The 18298-nt window shown below is 36.2% G+C and overlaps 1 protein-coding gene across 1 annotated transcript in view; it reads right to left on the bottom strand.

Moving 5' to 3' along the window:
• Window positions 1-723: 723 nt before the first annotated feature.
• LOC107661906 (probable G-protein coupled receptor 158) overlaps window positions 724-18298 on the bottom strand; it is a 26457-nt gene continuing 8882 nt past the window's right edge. Inside the window, exons 2-6 of the mRNA XM_016451694.1 lie at window positions 17551-17656; window positions 7631-7733; window positions 4380-4591; window positions 4114-4182; window positions 724-795 (exon numbers count right to left, since the gene is read on the bottom strand). Coding sequence (XP_016307180.1) covers window positions 724-795; window positions 4114-4182; window positions 4380-4591; window positions 7631-7733; window positions 17551-17656 — 562 coding nt within the window. The remainder of the gene's footprint in view (window positions 796-4113; window positions 4183-4379; window positions 4592-7630; window positions 7734-17550; window positions 17657-18298) is intronic.

An 18298-nucleotide genomic window follows, 5' to 3' on the forward strand; every position in this document is an offset into this window, starting at 1 on the left:
CAGCTGCAATGATGCGATTGGCTCTTTTGTTCACAAGGCGGGACTATTCCTCCACATTGCGCGTTGCACTTTCTCCCATTCATAAGTAATAGGAGTGTGCACCGTCTTTGTATATCTAAAGTCTTTGACTTGACTAAAAAAAAACAAACACAGGATAGGTAGACTCAATATGATAAAAACTAAAAAGGACTTTTGACAATTAAAACAGCTGACAAACTGCTGTAAAACAGCTCTACAGAAGACAAAGTTCAATGTTACAATGTTCATCAGTTGCAGTGCGAAACAAATTCTATCCAGCCATAAAGAGCTCTAAAGAAGACAATTGTGTCATTATTGAGGTCAATTAGGTTGACATTGATTCAATGTTGATCAATTAATCAAAACATGATCAAATGAAGGAGATAAGCATTACAATAACACATAGCCAGACGTGTGATGTAGTCAAGCACGCTTTCTCATTCAAGAGCAGATTGAGGTGTCTGAACAGAGTGATGCTGTACAGTCATAGTCAGATTGCATTAGTCTGCTGCATCCTCCACAACCTCACACTCAAGAGTCGTCCTGGGGGAGATTTTTCATACATTTTTATATGTTTGTGACATTATCTGGTTTTCATTATTCCTGTAGTGAATCCAGAGCTAAAGTGACAAATTAAAAACACCGTCAGTGGGTGCAATCCATTCCTCAAATCCCCCATTTAGAAGTTCCCATTCCTACCCTGTTTCATCCTCCCTCATCTCTCATATAAATGCAGGAGCTGTTGACTATCACAGATGGTCTGGGAGGTGTGCTTAGCTTAAGAACAGAGAAAAATACCACAGAGACAGAAGCACAACAGACGACGTGCCTGTTTTTAATCGAACGGGAACACAGAATCACTGCGGCTGAGGAATTCACTATTCACAATTTACACCAGATGGAAAAAGCGTTCACAAATGAGATGTGATCAAATATAGGGCATCTCCCATTGTGTTTAATCGAAGTTTCATTCACAGCGAAAAATTACATTGTGAAGACGCTCTGATGGGGTTTGGAAACGTGACGAGAATGAGACCTTGATTTGCATTTGAAATGGTTAATCTGTGTGAAAGCTGGTCAACGAATACTTAGTGACATTATTTTCTGGTTGAGTCAAAGCTGTTTCAACATTGAACAGGCTTATGTAGTACACTACCAGCCGTGATACAGGGCCGAAACGAAAAGCAGACCATTGCATTTTAAAGTGCCTCAGGAGCGGAATGTACATATCAGTTAACTGAGGATAAGACCAAGAAATCATAATTGATCTTTACAGCAGCATCCTGGCTGCCTGGTCCTTCAAATTTAACATGAAATTAAAAATGCCCCTGGTTATCTTATTGGTCTTGTTTCCATCTAGTATTAGATCCTTTGTGGCAATCCGATCAAAAATGGTCAGCCAGGATGCATTGCTGTTTTTATCTGGAAATCACATGAATTCAAATTTCATTGAGAATCTCCCTTCCTACTGTTTCACCCAACATCACTTGCAGGGACCCATAATACTCGGCTTACAAGCTAATTAGAAAAGGGGTGAATGAAAAGGTAAAGGAGCACATCTTGTCTTTTATTGAAGCCTATGTATTTTGGTACAACGCCACAGCGGTACTCCACCAAAAAATGAAAATTCTCTCATCATTTACTTACCCTCATGCCACCCCAGATGTAAATTACTTTCTTTTTTCTGGAGATTTTTAGAAAAATAATCCATCTCTGTGAGCCTATATATAATAAAAGTGGATGGGTCTCACAAATGTGAGCATGGTTTCTGAAGTATTCACAAGAGTCTAGAGCATGAGCTTCCTGTCACATCCTGTTAAGATTATGTACGCAAACGTAAATTAGCTTGTTTACATGGGCTGAGGCATCAAGAATAAGCACGAGCAAGTATGAGGCTATGGATTACAGGTAGTAGTGTTGTAAATAACATTCCTGTTACTTGCACAGACCCATAATTTCACTTCAAAAGACCATAATATGTCGTCAGGAGCCACGGAAAAATTTTAATACAAAAATAAAACATTATTAAAAAGTGTTTAAATCGGTCATTCTTCTAAAGAAACATTGTCCAACAGCGACACCAGCAGGTAAATTTACAGCGGGAGTCAGCATCTCTCTTGCCTCCCCTGAGCCCACTGAATTTTAACAGACCCCCCCCAGCGGTACTCCACCAAAAAATGAAAATTCTCTCATCATTTACTTACCCTCATGCCACCCCAGATGTAAATGACTTTCTTTTTTTCTGGAGATTTTTAGAAAAATAATCCATCTCTGTGAGCCTATATATAATAAAAGTGGATGGGTCTCACAAATGCGAGCATGGTTTCTGAAGTATTCACAAGAGTCTAGAGCATGAGCTTCCTGTCACATCCTGTTAAGATTATGTACGCAAACGTAAATTAGCTTGTTTACATGGGCTGAGGCATCAAGAATAAGCACGAGCAAGTATGAGGCTATGGATTACAGGTAGTAGTGTTGTAAATAACATTCCTGTTACTTGCACAGACCCATAATTTCACTTCAAAAGACCATAATATGTCGTCAGGAGCCACGGAAAAATTTTAATACAAAAATAAAACAACATTATTAAAAAGTGTTTAAATCGGTCATTCTTCTAAAGAAACATTGTCCAACAGCGACACCAGCAGGTAAATTTACAGCGGGAGTCAGCATCTCTCTTGCCTCCCCTGAGCCCACTGAATTTTAACAGACCCCCCCCCAAAGCGTGCGGTGAGTTTGCTTGCGGGTAATTGAGAATGAATGGAAGAAAGTCACATGAGAGGAGGCAATGCCTCCATCGCGATATGATTGGATATGACTGGTCATGTTCGGCTGTGATTGGTTCATGTGATAAATCCCGCCTCTTGTGTTTGTGCACGTTTCACATTCGCAAATCCATCTGAATGAACAATATAATGGCCTTCATGGGAAGACTAATTAAAAAAAGAACTCACACACAGACATAACCACTATGTTACATTAAAACAAGACTTAAAATGGCATGAATCTGCGGGAGTTTTTAGTTTAGCTTTAATGACTGATGATCCGAAAAATTCAAAAATAGTTAAAAGTTAACTATTAAAAAGAATAGCTGAACATAAGTTCACAAATATAATATATTATTTAAACTGTTACTGTCTTGAGTTATCATTTTGGAATAAATGTAAAATGCTTAAAAACGCTTTCATACTTTAATAATAATATAATTTTTATAATTTAATAATATTTTTTAATTTAATAATAATAATTTAATAATAATAGCTTTAATAAATAGAATATTGATTATATTGTTAATGTAAAAATATTACATATATATTTTCTTTTTCTGATAGTGTAAGTAATGTTTATTTAACCAAAAAAATGTGACTGGGACATGAATTTACCTTTGATTTTAAAAAAAAAATAAAAGAAATTGAGGACTTCTCATTTCAGAACACCACGGCACACCACTGAGCCACGGATATTAATTTTGTCTTGCGTGTATGTGCTTTTTTGACTCTGAAAGCGATGGAAGCCGCTGACTTGCATTTTATGAATCGCCAAGGTTTCAGCTAAAAATCTTGTTTGCTGTTCTACCGAAGAAAAAAGTCACCTACATCTTGGACAGCCTGAGGATGAGTATATTAATAGCAACTTTTAATTTTTGGGTGAACCATCCCTTTAAAACCAGGTGGAAACATTTTTTTTTTTCTTTTTTTTTCTCATTGATTATAATGGTTTGCCTAGAAATACGCCAGGTTACTGCAAATGGTGTTCAAACATTTCATCTTTTTCTTAAATAGTGACAGATGCAGGATGAAAGGGAGGAAAACAGATCTTTCATTTTGATAAGGAAGTAAAAAGAAGTGTTAGAACTTACAGGCAAGTAGAGAAGTACAGATCCTGAAAGTATCGCTTCAAGAAGTATAAGACCATTTTTTCTTTTTTTTTTTTTCATTGATTATAATGGTTTGCCTAGAAATACGCCAGGTTACTGCAGTAAAATGGTGTTCAAACATTTCATCTTTTTCTTAAATAGTGACAGATGCAGGATGAAAGGGAGGAAAACAGATCTTTCATTTTGATAAGGAAGTAAAAAGAAGTGTTAGAACTTACAGGCAAGTAGAGAAGTACAGATCCTGAAAGTATCGCTTCAAGAAGTATAAGACCAGATGCTTTGATTCTCTGAAAAACAAGAGAGAGAGAAGTAATAGGAGAGAATACTGAACTATGACATTTTGAAAAGCAGTAATTGCCCTTCAGCCCAATAAACCTGCTCAAGCAGAAATCGAGCTCTAGTTTTTCTTTCAGGTAACTCTAGCAGAATAAAAGCAGAGTACAAAGCCTTTCCAGGCGAGATAACCGGCAGTAAATGTTCTTACCTTGTTGCGACGGAAGTGGTAGACGACCACCATGCTGATGAGGTCCAGGAGCATGCAGAAGCCCTGAAAGGAGACCATGGCGAGGCGGAGGGCCATGTCCTCCTGAGCCACACACGGTGTGTCGCCTGTGCAGAACGGACAGCCTTCTCGGCAGGGCAAGCACCTCCCGGACGGTTCCCAGGATTGATCAGTGTACGTTTCCCGGTCTGATTCTAACAATGAACGACAAGGAACCATACTATGACATATCTGTTGATGTGTTTGCATTGTATACAGCGTTGTGACTGAAGGATTTATCCAAAAACAACTCAAATCTCATTAAACGTTACCACCATGAAACTATTGAACTTGGATTGATGACCAATTGATAATTGGTTAACGGGAATTTTATACCAGGAAGGAATGTTATTTATAAACCCAGAGCTGTTTTGTAGTTATTAATGATGTTTCAACTTTCTTTCAGATGGTTCTCCTAAAATTGCTGAAGAGAAATTGACTGCTAAAAGTCTGCTAAATTGGAACAACTAATTTTGTACTTAATGCAATTTAATTGTGCGGAAGTAGTGTTGGGGGTAACGCATTACAAGTAATGCAAGTTACGTAATCAGATTACTTTTTTAAGTAACTAGTAAAGTAACGCATTACTTTTTAATTTAGAAGGAAATTTCTTTGTCAAACAAGTAACTCAAGTTACTTTTGTCCCCCATGTATTGACTGACAGCTGTTGTGTTGCCATATTGAGAGAAATCGGGAGTAAGTGCAGAGGCGTTGTGTGCGCTGTGTGAACGTGATGCTTACTGTAGTTCTATACTAAATATGAACAGATTCAGTATTCCTCAAAATGAATAAAAACAGTCAAATGCAAACTCAGAATATTATACAAACCTGCAATAATTAAATGTTAAATAAGACAAATATAATTTATGTATTTAATCCCATTTTATTAACCAATGTCTTTGCTGCTGACCTTCGATGATCCACTTCAACCATACTAAGCAAAGATGACACATTTGTTTTTCATTTTTGTTATTGCTGAATAGTGTTGAACTTTCTTCTCCTGCGTCATATTCTTCATGCAATTTGTTTGAGCTGCGCCCTCTACTGTACAGACGTGAATTTACATTTTCTTCAACCTGAGGCGTATTCGTTTCACTTTTGGTGTGAAAGGGCGTTTACATTTGTAAAAGAATAACTTTTTATATTAAAAACAAACAAATAAGCCCAGCCCAGATTTAAAAAGTAATGCAAAAGTAACGTAATGCATTACTTTCCATAAAAAGTAACTAAGTAACGTAATTAGTTACTTTTTTAGGGAGTAACGCAATATTGTAATGCATTACTTTTAAAAGTAATTTTCCCCAACACTGTGCGGAAGTAGTGCTGAAGTATATTAGATTGTACTAAAGTTGAGCTATTGAAAGTCTACTTCAGGTACACTTTAAATAGCTTGCATTTAAAGACCGATATTATTCAAAGACCATACAATCCTCACCAAAAGTGACATTAAAACGTATTTTATTCTTAATTTTAAGAAATGTGCATTGTGCACCAGTAGTACTCCAAATAAAATGTAATTATAATTTTTATATCAGTAAGTCTCAAGCAATATGTCAGTAAATATAGCAATAGATTTGAACTAGTATGAAACAAATGTATTTTAAATACATTACTTTTTTACTAGGGTTCTTTATGGATTTATTGGTCCATAAGGTATTAAAAACATGGAAGTAAATCCCTGTTAAAGTTAATATGGAGTTCTTCCAAAGAACGTTATGGCTGACCTGCACTATAGCTTCTACTAAGAACCTTCTTAATCTGACTTTGTCCAAAGTGATTTCTCCTGAGGGAGTGAAGTCAAGAATAAGCTGTTGTAACAGTACAGTAGTAACCTAATAATGCAGAGCACACACAATGACAGAGCAGATAACAGACTATAACTGCAGAGGCTCAACGAAGTTCACTAAACTTAGATTGGATGATTTTCAGAGAGTCCCAGGGCTTGTGAAATATGTACATGGAAGCCTTGGTTTATCAAATATGAAATAAGGTAAATGCGTGTATCTGCCACGTGTTTGAACAGAACTGCAGCTTTTTGTAATTAGTCCACATTGGCCTGTATGTAAATTAGCAAATACTGTCTTCATGCTTATGTTACTTCATTACTTTATGAATCAGGCAAAACGAATAGATATCACCATACTTTCCCCAGCTGATTAATCACAGTACATTGTATTACAAGTTTTCTGAAACGTTATGGTTAAACATGTAAATGAGGTATTGTCTAATTAAAGAGCCACTCATTTGCATAATTTTCAGAACATAAATCTGAACATTGAATAAAGCCAGGATCAAAATTTTGAGTTAGAAACTTTTACAAAGGGGAGTTTGCATCTCTCTTTATCTCTTTTTTAGTACTCCATAAATCAGAAAATACTGTCAACTGGCAAAAAAAAAAAAAGAATACATTTATTTTTAAGAATAAAATGTTATATAAATCAGTTATATTACGTTATATAAACAAACACTTCTGTTTAAATAGGAATAAAACTGGAAAGATTGGAAGTGGAGATTTCTGATTCAGTACATGAGAAAAAAAATATTGTAATTAAAATCTACAGATGCAAATAGATAATAAACACTTAAATGTGTATTTTGGATGTTTCCTTATAGTCTGAAAGAAGCTAAACGGACTTCAAAATTGACCAGTGTCTGAAAAAACACTAGTTTTGCCTATACATTTCTGCTTTAAAAGTGGAAGAGACTCATTTCAAAGGAGCTATTTTTACATCAGTTTATATCTGAGCGTGTGAGAGAGGAATATTGCTCTTAACAACTAGGACTCTGCATTAAATAGATATAAACTCTGTCTTTGGGGTATCCGTACCTAGTTTGAAATCATAAATTATCTGGTGGAAGGATGTAACTATGTTTGTGTATCCATTTCTGTCAGAAAGAGTAATTCAATCCAGACTAGTTCTGTTCAAACAAGACCCATTACTTTATTTATGTGCATTTTACATTCACATTCATTGTTCACAGACAATAAAACTGTGGAATAATCTAATTGTCTTACATTGAAGGATGGCCCAGTTTTAACTACTCATATTTATCTCTCGCAAGTAGTTTTTAATATCAATTATCAAAATACCATAAGAGATTTAAAGTATGATGTTAGAGGTTCCTATACAGTTCACCTCAAAAACAATTCACATTATAAATCCAACGTCCCACCAGTTCAGATTTGTACTTACTTGAGAAGCCATTGAGCGCCACTTGGCTTTGGTGATAGAAACCACTCTTGCATTGGCACGTGTACTTGTCCAGCACAAATCCATGGCCTGCAATCGGTTTACACTAGCAAAAAAAAAAGGGGGGTTAGTTTTACAACTGAACATTAGTAAAAGTACAGTACGTAATAGGAGACACAATTAAGCTACAAGTACCAGTTCCACTACCTCTTTCTCCATTTTTAAGCACTGAAACCTTAACTGATGCTGGAAATTATATATATTTGTTCAACACAACTCACTGTATGAGCAAGGAACTTCCTGAGGAAATTGGTTCTGCTAACAGACCATCAGTGACAGTGGTGTCACTGTCATTTATCACACTGCCAGGTATGAAAATGTCAGTTTTATCAGTTATTATGACAGTCGATACATGTGCAGCAGTTTATTTTTACTCATATTCTAGCAACATCACGGTAAAGCTCACACGAGCGTGCAAACAGATGGGCTCACAGCAGCTTTCTCCTTAAAAGCTCTTTAAAATGACTGCTAAGCAGTCTAAAGTCAAACGAGTTTACCTATAGAACAATACATACAGTGCAACAAGAAAGATGTGCACAAGATGTATCAATAGTGCAATTTTGTGCCTGTTTTAAGTGCAAAAGAGACTTGCGAACTTCAACTTTTTAGACTGCTGTATTCCAGAAAGAGAAATAAATAGTTGCACTGTGAACTATAGGTCTGAAAAAAGTCACACCAAGTTCACAAGACTCTATAAATAATCTGGAAGTGCCATGAAGCCCAGAGGAAATCTAATGAAGCGAATGGGCTGGATGCTGATCTCAGAGAAAGGTTTCAGGTTAAATTAGTCCTTGTTTTGTCACCTTTATTTTAGCAAGAAGTATTCAATGTATCAAGTCTTAATTTTTCTAGAAGATAATTACCTCCCTTTTAGATTTATGCACTTGGTTTACTAAATGCACTAAATCTTCAGCGAGAACATGGGTGCCAAATGCTACGTTCTCAGAGACAATGAAACAGGTTTTTACATATACATTTTTACATTATATTTACAGGTTTTACGTTTTATGTGTTGCTCTTTCAGAATAACGCTACAGATCAGACGCCCCTTAAATTCTCAATAATATAATTACAATCAAAAACATTGCCATTATTGCAATGTAAAAAGATATGTTGATATCTATCTAGCTTATTTAAAGATAAATAACATGTATTTATACATCATGGTACTGCTTCTAATTTACAAATATTCAAAGTTTTTAAAATTCATTGTAAAAAAAATTATGGGATAATGTACATCCAGCAGGTTGCTATCGCATAATAAACCTCGACAGGGTGATCAGGACCCCGACGTGAAGCGGATATTATTTCTATTTATTCTGCAATAACAACCAGGTGGATGTACATTATCCTGCTTATTACATGGCTACTTGCTGCATACGTAAATAATTAGATATGAAATATTGATTTGAGTTGAAATACTTTATTAGGTCTTTAAATGCAAAGCAAAACCGATCTAAACATTCAGCTTGGATGAAATTTACGGCATATAATGTACAGTCGTATCACTAATTACACACCATATGAATAAAGAAGAGGACATACAATGTTATTTGAGATGAAGGCATTTTAAAATCTTACGTGTACATTATCTTAAAATCAATTCAAATCCAGTTTACAACAATCAAGATGAACACTGCAAAAATATTACAGCAGGTCTGCTATTAATACTGAAGTCTTCACAGTAAATACAGTTGATAACTGAGGTGCAAGATGATAGCAGTTGTGTTTGAATGAAACAAGAGAGAGTGCGGTGGTGTGATGTGAGAGATGTTAAAGAAGCACCGGTCTAAAATACCTGGACGAGCGGTGTGTTATTCTGTGTTACACACTTCAGAATGGCATGACTGATCAAGGCATGTTGTCACATTTAGTTTTGGGTTTTGTATCACGTTTAGGTTTTCATGTCTTTTATTTTGTAGTTTAGTCACAGTCATATCTCCTGTTTCCTGTCACGTGCTTCCCATGCCCTCATGTGTTCTTGTCCCTTACGGAACAAAAATATATTTCCATATATTTATGATCAATATTTTCCCTTACGCAAAGAAAATATATTTCCCTATATATTTCTTAATACATCTGCACATGGGCTCATTTCAGCTCATCTTCAATGGACATTTATGACAATCGTATACTGTAAAATACTAATACTATTTTTACTGTAAAATACTAAAAGTAATGTGAACCCAATAAAAATCACCACTAAGAATAGTTATAACTAAATACATTCAAATTGTGAATGATAATGTCCATATACATGACTTAATGAGAATGTTTATGGGTATGTGTGCTTAATTATCATGAAATTAATGTCATAATGCAAAAAAAATCCTAAAAGGTCTTGTGAACCGATGGTTTTGTTCCTGTGAGATTCACCCGATCGTTAATGCCAATTAATTTCCAGAGGGCAAAGCTTTGATTAGGGCTGAATGTTGATTTATACACCCCTGTGGTTCAATAGTACCCTCTATCCTAAGCACCAGAACATGATTTTCAGTATATTAGCTGTTCCCCTCTGAGCATGCTCTATATGAATATGATTTAATAATACCAGCCTTGCTGCTTTCCAGTGCAGATAAATGTGGGTGACCCGAGACATTTGAAAACATGAATTCATGCATGGAAATCTTCAGGAGTGAGGAGTGTCAGCATCAGCAGAGTTAGAAGATCAATCTGTCACTGAAGACAGCGGCGCTCAACCTCCTGCTGTACGCTGCCGACATAACACGCCTGCAACAGGATATATTTGGATTTGCGTGTATATTCGTGACAGCGCACATTTAGTTCACTGTTGTTATGAGTTCCTGTGTGTTTATCAGCTACCTGTTAACTGCTTCTCACTGCTTTTTATCCAAAATTTTAAAGCATGGCATTGGCTTCGGAATCAGTGGATAGACAAACTCTGGTTGCACAATTTCCATTTCTGCATAAATTGGTGATAAAATGTGATTTAGCAGGACATTTTGCCAAAGAATGTAAGGCCATCTGTAGCTCAACGGAAGTTGAGGACAACGATCCAAAGCACAGGAGAGAATCAACAACACAATGGCCTTAACAGAAGAAAATATACGCCTTCTGGAGTAGCTTGACCTTAACCTGAGATGCTTTGGCATTCACAACAGACATCCAAGAATACTGCTGAAAGAGTTTTATAAAGAGGAATTTAAAACTATCTAAGCTTTCACATACTTCTTCCACCCTGCACTGGGAATATTTGCACAGTGTTTCATCACAAATTCATGGAGAAATTATTCTGAGTAGTATCAAGTATCAAAGCGCCGAAGGTGTTGACAATGTGAATTACAGGTATATTTCACAAATTCTGCATTTTTTGTTGCTGGTCTGATTGCTGTTGTTATAGTATTGACTCGATTACACTGCATCTGTGCAGAGATTCATGAATTATTCAAGAATCAACTGGTCAACACAAACAGTCAGCAGTCTTTATCTATAGTAGGAATAACATGAATATAATCTTCAAATATTGTTAATTTCCACCAGTCACATTTATAGGCTACTTCCTGTATACATATAGAGACAGAGCGCATTTAGGCCACGCCCACACCGGGGGACACACACTTTTGTGTCCTTAAATGCTCGTTTTTTGGGTCTACAGCTTATAAAAACGTTGTTCTGTTTTTTTTTAGCTTGTTTACTGTACACCTTGTCACGCAGCAGCTTTTAGGCTTTTCTGTTTTTTGCTTTTCTGTTTTTTTGTTATAAGTCAGAAATGACAAGGAGGCAGCTTCCCGCAATACAAAGTCAATGGAGAGCGTTGGATTGTTTCCCCCCGGTGGGCGTGGTTTTCAGATTATGACGCGTGTCGCTCTGTCTCTATATAAACAATAAATCTGGATCAAATCTGACCAGAGTGAAATTAAATGAAACAGAACGTATGGTTCTCAAAACATAGCACTGATGGCATGAGATGCTGGAAAGACAGCGGGATTCATTGCAATGCAAACCGTTAAAGGGGCCAATCTAGTGCATGTTTACATAGGAAAACAATTAAAAAAGAACAGTGCCTTCTACATACCAAAACGGTACACTACCGTACTTTCTCATGTTTTGAGCTCTTTGTTATTCTTTTTCTGTTTATTTGATGTCATTGTTATCAAAATGAAAGTTTTGAGCTCTTTTTATAATATATATTTTTTTTAAATTATGTTTATTTGAAGTTCATTTTATATGATAAGGTTGTATTGTTTATATTTCATGGTACAATAAATGTGTTTTATTAATATATGATTTTAAATTACCATCACTTTAAAAAGTGTTAGTAATACATTCCCTTTTTAAAGTTGGCTACATTAACAGCTGTGATGTGTCTCGCTGTCTTTTCAGCATCTTCTGCAATTAATGCCACATATTTAAGATGTTTTAGATCTTAAATAGATTGATATATTTTGAAAGATATATACAGTATATAAAGTATATTATATATAACATTATATATAACAATAAAATGTATAATGTAAACAAGGTAAAGAAATGCACCCTTTATAGTTATGCAAAGAAATAACAGAAGCAGCAAATAAGCCTGCAAACAAAACAAATGGCGGCAACCAAGATTTCACTTCTACAACATAAATATCAGGTTATTTGCTTTTTTGTTTACTTTTTTGCTGATGCGCTTAGGTGTTGCATTAACCATTTAAAGGGTTAGTTCACCCAAAAATGAAAATTAGCCTGTGTTTTACTCACCCTCGAGTCATCCTAGGTGTATAGTATATGACTTTCTTCTTTCAGACGAATCCACAGTTATATAAAAATTTTCCTGGCTATTCCAAGCTTTGTCATTGCAGTGGGCGGGTGTTTCTGTTCAACAGTCCAAAAGACGTCAAATAAAGCGCGCGCATCCGTAACACGGCTCCGGGGGGGTGTGAATAAAGGACCTCCTGTAGCGAATCCACGTAATAAACACTTTTCTCTCACTTCTGGTATCTGTCGTTCCGGCGGATGACGTAGGACATATGCGTCGCGCACGCACCTGTGAGACATGCTAGTCTCGCGAGTTTGTTTACAGGAGCAAAGGAAGCAAAGTTTCCTTACTTTAGCAAAGGAAAACCAGTCTCCTCTTGGTTTATATCGAAATACTCCGACATTTTTCTTTACAAATCCTCAGTTTGTACTTCTAATTCGTGACCGGCATTTTGTTTTGTTCTCTCTCCGCGTTCATCACTAATCACGCAACGCTGACGTGCTGCATCATCCGCCGGCACGGCTTTCGCATACCACAGTTAGATGAAGTGAGAGAAAAGTGTTTATTACGTTTGAAATATGGATATTTTTCTTATAAAAATGCATGGATTCGCTACAGGAGGCCTTTATTCACCCCCAGAGCTGTGTGGCACATTTTATTATGAATGCGCGCGCTGGATATTCATTAAATTATCTAGTTCACCCAAAAATGAAAATTCTGTCATCATTTTTTGTTAAAAACGTGTACTTCCTTTAATCTGTGAAATGTGGAACACAAAGGGTTGTGTTTGTCAGATAAAAGGAAGTACATGTTTTTAAAAAAAATGACAAAATTTTCATTTTGGGTGAACTATTCATTTAAAGTCTTTCATCTTCAGTTTTAGATTCTACTACTAATGATGCATGAGAGTTTATGCGACACGCTCACTGATTACACTCAGAAACAATAGCTTTCTACTGACAGCCAATGAGATCCACCATAACACAACATTACCATTACAACTAATGGACCGGATGAAATGGCACAGCAGTAGAAAAGACTGACAAACCATGGGAAACCAGAAAGGAAAATGCTGCCTTCATGTGACAAAGCTCTGATTTTATGGTGCCGGCCTTGGACATTTTCTGTCTCAAGTCTCCAGAGCTCTTTTCTCGAGCTGTAACGGAGAGACATAACAGAGTCTAACATCCACTCAGGTTAATCCACCTCAAGTCATTGCAGGACATTTAGTGCATATGATTCGGGATGCGTTCCTGTCAAGCCCCGGGCTGATGTTGCTCATCTTGAATGACAGGACAGACTTTAAGAGGCATAGTCCTGCTGTCTTAGGTAGAGATGAGGCTATAAATAGATTCACACTGGCACACAGGTAGTGATACACACACACACACACACTGCTTTCTTCCTCTTTCTCAGACAGCACACAAGTATTTCTTCCCTCTCATAAACACAAGAAACCCTTCCGAATATCGTTTTGCTTCCGTTGCTGTGGTCGGGAGCGAGCGTCGTGCTTATGAAGGCTGCCGTGCTTTTCCTTGCTGCTTTTCCTCTAGTGTTCCCATGAGTGGGACTACACAGACACGGAGCATGGTCAATAATTTAGTAAGCCCACCGAAATCCATTATACTGCATTTATAATGGATCACAGCTTACTGGCAAATTCTCCTCAACACAAGACAACAACTTGGCCTTGCAAACCCGGTCCAATCCACGCAATATTCGATCGCATCATATAGATGACCGACTGATATATCCTTAAGTCTGGTGTCCAATTACCTTTTTTAAGCATCAAAGGTGCAAATTCCATACTTCTGCTGAGCAAAATGCAATGTAACAGAATGCAGGGTTCCCAAAAGCACTCTTTAATGTGACACAGCATCTTAAAAACATGGCACTCTGCAGAAGATGCTGAAAAGACATGTTAACAAAGAAGAATAATTAAAAAACAGTGCGGATGGATTGAGAACATGTTCTGTGTAAACAGCATTGAACATACCAAAATGTACTACTGTATTTTCTAATGTTTTGAGCTCATTTTTATATAATTTTCTGTTTATTTTATATTAATATTACATGACAAAATTGTATTGTTTATATTTCATCTTACAAAAAGCTTTATTACTTTATGTACAGTCACTTTACATAAACATTTTTGTTAGTTACATGGCTTTTTTAAAACTGTAAAGTTTCAAATTACAATCTTCTCATATATTTTTTAAATGATTACAATATAAATTTAGCAGTAATTACAAAGCAACGTTTACTCACAAATTAGCTAGTCCTCACAGATTCCTTTATGTTAAATTTTCAACACATATTTGTTCTGTTTTTTAAAAATATTCAACAGTATTATAAAATATAATAAAACATCTTAGGTTGGCAATCAATAAACTTACTATAGCATATACCATGCTATAGCAAAAGATTTTACTTTACATTAGATTTTTTTTTTTTAATTTTAGAGTTACAAAGCAGAACACATTTATGCAGAGTTGCTAAGCTATAGTGTTGTTAAAAGTACCGGTACTTGAGCATTATAGCCAATGACAAACATGTTTGTTGAGCATGTGAACGCCAAAGGCATCAGAGGCTTTGAATTTAGCCAGATTCTGCTCAGTTCACCAGAGTTTTTTCAGCGGGAGCTCTTTGTGCTTCTGAATTATTTCGCAATAACCAACACAGTATTAACACAATATATAGTAAAGTTTCATTGTTCAATAAAGACAGATTTTTTGATTATAAATACACAGTTCTGTCGTGAAATCGGATATAATCACATCATTATTCATATGGTGCAGCTTTCTTTTCACATAAACAGCCAATGTGCTTGCTTCTCAACATTGAAATACTCGGCTAGTGCTTGCTGTAGCAGTTGCAGCACACTTCAGAAACCCTTCACTTCCCCAGCTCCACCTGTATAGATCTGCTACAGGGTTTCATATATGTTATATGTGCAGCAGCAGTATTTCTTACATGCTCACAGCAGCATGTCTGTGGATGTATTGACTGTAGTAAGTTTTGGTACTTGCTCTGCAGCAGCGTAGCAGATCTATTCCGTCAAGACCAAACACATTAACGTTGCCATGTATATTACCATGCTAAACTCTCCAAGAGTTGTCACGACAGAACTGGAGTTTTCACTCAGTCAATGGCTGAACTGAAGTAATTTCGATTAGATTAACTGATTATAAAGGGAACACACTCAGCTCAGTTTCTGTTCAAACTTTCCTCACTATCTTTATATAAACCATTCGTAATTTGTATAAAAATGTTATTTTTCTTGCTGCTAAGTACACATCGTGTAGTTTTGAGAGTGACGACTGTATTAAAATGCAGGACAGGCTAAGGCTACATGCTAGCATATTGTTTACTTAGAATTATTAATAGCATTAAAAATTCACAAACTTTTATTTATTGAATTGAAATAAAAATAAAATAGTTACAATAGCTTTTGCTATGGTACTAAAATTGATACAGAGAACCATGTAATTTTACTGGCATGGAATCGACTACTGAAATTTTGGTACTACTAAGCAACATTGCAACTTGCGACAAATGTGGCTCATCCAATCAAAACTTAGAGTCTGAATCATTTGGTTTGTGATGTTAGTTTTACTGTTTTGAGTCTTTATTTGTTATGAATAATCATATCTTTTGAATGGTGTCCAAAATTCACTAAATTATTTAAAGATATGTGTGACGAGAGGGGCGGATTTTGTGTTTGTTTTTATTATTAAAGTTTTCTTTAAATGTTCGCCGGTTCCCGCCTCCTTCTTCCCGTGACTACGAACGTTGTTACAATATGCATTATCATTTGGTTATTAAATATAAATCATTGTCATTGAAATCCCAGCAAAAAAAAAACAACAACAACAACTATATTATCACATACAATAATATTTTGGTCATATCACCTACCCCTATCCAGCACACACACGCAGATGGAGAACAAATCTCACTTTAGTCTGAGAAAGAGCGAAAGAGCAGACAGCTTCTGAAAACTAAGTGTTTCATGTATGTTATTTTTAATTGGCACATTTTTAAAAGGGTCATATGATGCTATTTAAATTTTTCCTTTCTCTTTGGAGTGTTACAAGCTCTTGGTGCATAAAGAAGGGTTGCCACAAGCTCGCCGGCCGCGCCGCCGCTCACTCTAGCCCGCTGGCCGTTCCTCACTCTAGCCCACTGTGTGTTTCGTTGTGAAAGCGAAACTACTTTGTTTGGCCTTCCAAAAGAGGACCACCATGTTACATATTATGAACTAATATGTTACTAGCAGAATTTAAAAAAAAAAAACAGCGGAACAAATGTTTGCACCATGCTTGCTTGAAGATTTGTTTGTATGTTTTTCACACCACTTCATGTAGTCCAGCACTTGTGCAGTGACATAATGCATAAACCCACGCAGTGATGTGATTTAGCGTACGAGTGCGCCTTCCAGAAACATCCAATCCAGCCCAAACTCTCACTGGCACCCGGGCAGAACAGCTCGGATGGTCTAATTAGCTCTCACAGAGCAACTTCCAGCACAGCTTACTACAGACTCCAGTCAAGGATGTGATAAATCCCCCATTTAATTCATCTAAAATACAAACAAAGATAATGAACCAATCTGGAGGGAAAGTGAAGCTTCACAGTGGAAAAAAATGAACCATGAAAGCAATCCCACTTGAGCAAACAAAAATATTATTGCGCTCTGTCCAATTAATTGGAAAGGAGAATTGATGCTGCTAAAATGAAAAGTTTCACATCAGGGATATTATGAAGTTAGAAAGCTTTAAACATGCAGGTCTGCTTTGATAAGGTCACACACAGCAGGGAAAAATGATGTTAAATGCAAACATTGCACAAAACGAAACATTCAAATGTGTTATATGCTCACAATACACGATGCATGCAAGTCATTATATATCTGTGATTTAATGCACAAATAAATGCCAAGCCACTTGCATTTCTACACCAAAATATGACCTATTACATTAATATGGTTTTTGTGATGTTCATAAAGCGCTTTTTTGAATTTTTCATTTAATTTCAATATTTAATTTTAATTATATTTTTTGTTTACTTGTGCCTAATGTAAATCTGGGTGCAGAAGCAAACGTTTTGAGTGTTTTTGTGTCTCAGTCATTGTATGTTAGTGATGAGACTGAACACTCACCTCCATAGTTGTCAAGTTACAGCGGTGAGTTCCTGCAAACCAGCCGCTGCTGGAGCACTGGTCAATGTCCACATCCTGCAGATTAACATCCACACGCACAACTCCTCTACACCACCACAGAAAGAGACAGAGAGAGAGAGAGAGAGAGAGAGGGAGTTTCATTTAAATGAAAACTCGCAAAGACAGCAAAAGAACAGTATCAATGATTTAGGCTTTCGTTAAATAGTTATATTTTTGCATCAGAGCTGCAGCGCTGTAGTCATGACACTTTAATTTCAGGCGACATGAAAATCAACACATAATGTGGCTTCTGTACCACCTTTGCAGTGTGAAGAGAGCTACCAATGAGCACAAATTAGTATGCAAATATATGCAAGAATGAAGATCAGGGAATTCAAATATTAAGGTGCATATGCTAAGACTTACTATTAATAATAATCTAAAGTTTAAAAAAAAAACTCAAATACATTGCTAATGTATTTTTTATATTTTTGCTCAAACTCACATATGCATGCTTTAGCACAACACTTTAATTGTACTTCATTGTTCATGGGAGGATCGCTTTGAACTTGAAACAGACAAAACTCACAAGCAAGCATGTACAGTATACAACACATTTCACCATGTTTTACTTCACTTGTAAAAGAGATGAGAATTGTAGTCTGCCCAGGTCAACCTTAAAGGAACACTCCACTATTTTTGAAAATAGGCTCATTTTCCAACTCCCCTAGAGTTAAACAGTTGAGTT

The sequence above is a fragment of the Sinocyclocheilus anshuiensis genome, unplaced genomic scaffold, assembly GCF_001515605.1.
Source record: "Sinocyclocheilus anshuiensis isolate Anshui unplaced genomic scaffold, SAMN03320099.WGS_v1.1 scaffold723, whole genome shotgun sequence".
Taxonomy (NCBI): Eukaryota; Metazoa; Chordata; class Actinopteri; order Cypriniformes; family Cyprinidae; genus Sinocyclocheilus; species Sinocyclocheilus anshuiensis.